This window comes from Heptranchias perlo, chromosome 20 (assembly GCF_035084215.1).
Source record: "Heptranchias perlo isolate sHepPer1 chromosome 20, sHepPer1.hap1, whole genome shotgun sequence".
Classification (NCBI taxonomy): Eukaryota; Metazoa; Chordata; class Chondrichthyes; order Hexanchiformes; family Hexanchidae; genus Heptranchias; species Heptranchias perlo.
The window spans coordinates 45,906,619-45,908,761 of NC_090344.1; the positions used below are offsets into that span (position 1 = coordinate 45,906,619).

The 2,143-nt window shown below is 71.1% G+C and overlaps 1 protein-coding gene across 1 annotated transcript; it reads left to right on the forward strand.

Annotated features, from left to right (window-relative positions):
- The first annotated feature begins 216 nt into the window (after window positions 1-216).
- LOC137336041 (putative per-hexamer repeat protein 5) lies at window positions 217-1,779 on the forward strand. The gene has a single exon (XM_068001543.1). It carries the CDS (start codon window positions 217-219, stop codon window positions 1,777-1,779), a length of 1,563 nt encoding a protein of 520 aa, XP_067857644.1.
- Window positions 1,780-2,143: the final 364 nt, after the last annotated feature.

Below are 2,143 nucleotides of genomic sequence, written 5' to 3' on the forward strand. Positions count from 1 at the left end.
CAATCTGCAAGAGCATCAGACAGGACAATGGGCTGTCAATACACCGTGCAGCCCAATGCAAAGCTTGGAGTGCAGGGATGGAGTGAAAGGACACAAAGGAAGATGCCATGTTCTGGTTTGACTCGGATGAGCTGCTTGTGTTTTGTGTCTTGGGTAAAATTAAGTTGCAGTTGGTTGTACTTTTGTTTGAGAAAACTTAGTCAAGGACCAAGGGCCATGGTGTGCGGGACGCCAAGGGTCACGGTGTGGGACGCCAAGGGTCACGGTGCGCGGGAGGCCGAGGGCCACGGTGCACGAGAGGCCGAGGGCCACGGTGTGGGATGCCAAGGGTCACAGTGCGGGACGCCAAGGGTCACGGTGCGCGGGAGGCCGAGGGTCACGGTGCGCGGGAGGCCGAGGGTCACGGTGCACGGGAGGCCGAGGGCCACGGTGCGCGGGAGGCCGAGGGTCACGGTGCGCGGGAGGCCGAGGGCCTCGGTGCGGGGGACGCCGAGGGCCACGGTGCGCGGGACGCCGAGGGCCGCGGTGCGGGGGAGGCCGAGGGCCACGGTGCGCGGGACGCCGAGGGCCACGGTGCGCGGGACGCCGAGGGCCACGGTGCGTGGGAGGCCGAGGGCCACGATGCGCAGGAGGCCGAGGGCCACGATGCGCGAGAGGCCGCGGGCCGCGGTGCGGGACGCCGAGGGCCGAGGTGCGCGGGAGGCCGAGGGCCGCGGTGCGCGGGAGGCCGAGGGCCGCGGTGCGCGGGAGGCCGAGGGCCGCAGTGCGCGGGAGGCCGAGGGCCATGGTGTGGGACGCCGAGGGCCACGGTGCGGGGGAGGCCGAGGGCCGCGGTGCGCGGGACGCCGAGGGCCACGGTGCGCAGGAGGCCGAGGGCCGCGGTGCGGGAGGCCGAGGGCCGCGGTGCGCGGGACGCCGAGGGCCACGGTGCGGGGGAGGCCGAGGGCCACGGTGCGCGGGAGGCCGAGTGCCACGGTGCGGGGGAGGCCGAGGGCCACGGTGCGGGAGGTCGAGGGCCACGGTGCGCGGGAGGCCGAGGGCCACGGTGCGCGGGAGGCCGAGGGCCACGGTGCGGGAGGTCGAGGGCCACGGTGCGCGGGAGGCCGAGGGCCACGGTGCGCGGGAGGCCGAGGGCCACGGTGCGGGAGGTCGAGGGCCACGGTGCGCGGGAGGCCGAGGGCCACGGTGCGGGAGGTCGAGGGCCGCGGTGCATGGGAGGCCGAGGGCCGCGGTGCACGGGAGGCCGAGGGCCGCGGTGCGGGGGAGGCCGAGGCCCACGGTGCGCGGGACACCGAGGGCCGTGGTGTGGGATGCCGAGGGCCACGGTGCGTGGGAGGCCGAGGGCCACGGTGCACGGGAGGCCGAGGGCCGCGGTGCGGGGGAGGCCGAGGGCCGCGGTGCGCGGGAGGCCGAGGGCCGTGGTGTGGGACGCCGAGGGCCACGGTGCGTGGGAGGCCGAGGGCCACGGTGCGCGGGAGGCCGAGGGCCACGGTGCGCGGGACGCCGAGGGCCACGGTGCGGGAGGCCGAGGGCCGCGGTGCGGGGGAGGCCGAGGGCCGCGGTGCGGGGGAGGCCGAGGGCCGCGGTGCGTGGGAGGCCGAGGGCCGCGGTGCGTGGGAGGCCGAGGGCCGCGGTGCTTGGGAGGACGAGGGCCGCGGTGCGCGGGAGGCCGAGGGCCGCGGTGCGCGGGAGGCCGAGGGCCGCGGTGCGCGGGAGGCCGAGGGCCACGGTGCGCGGGACGCCGAGGTTGAAAAGAGGAGTTACATGAGAAAGAAATGATCCAGTGACACCAAGCTTGTTTTTTGAAAACCTGTCGGTTGTGGGAGAAGGAGAAGACAGAGTGGAGTTCGGAGCTCCAATGTTTTGATGTCCAGGTAAAGAATGAATTCGGGTGATAAGTCTCGATTTTAAAGTGGTGAGTATCCCGTCTTTCGAATGAGATGTGAAACCGAGGCCCCGTCTGCCTCTAAGGTGGGTCTGAAAGATCCAATGGCAATATTCAAAGAAGAGCTGGGGGGTTCTCCCCTGTGTCCTGGCCCATATTTATCCCTCCATCAACATCACGAAAACAGATTAACTGCTCATTATCATATTGCTGTTTGTGGGATCTTGCTGTGCACAAATTGGCTGCTGCGTTTCCCAC

What these genes read in the sequence shown, in the direction of transcription:
- LOC137336041 (XM_068001543.1), top strand. Translation starts at nt 217, where the DNA reads ATGGTGTGCGGGACGCCAAGGGTCACGGTGTGGGACGCCAAGGGTCAC.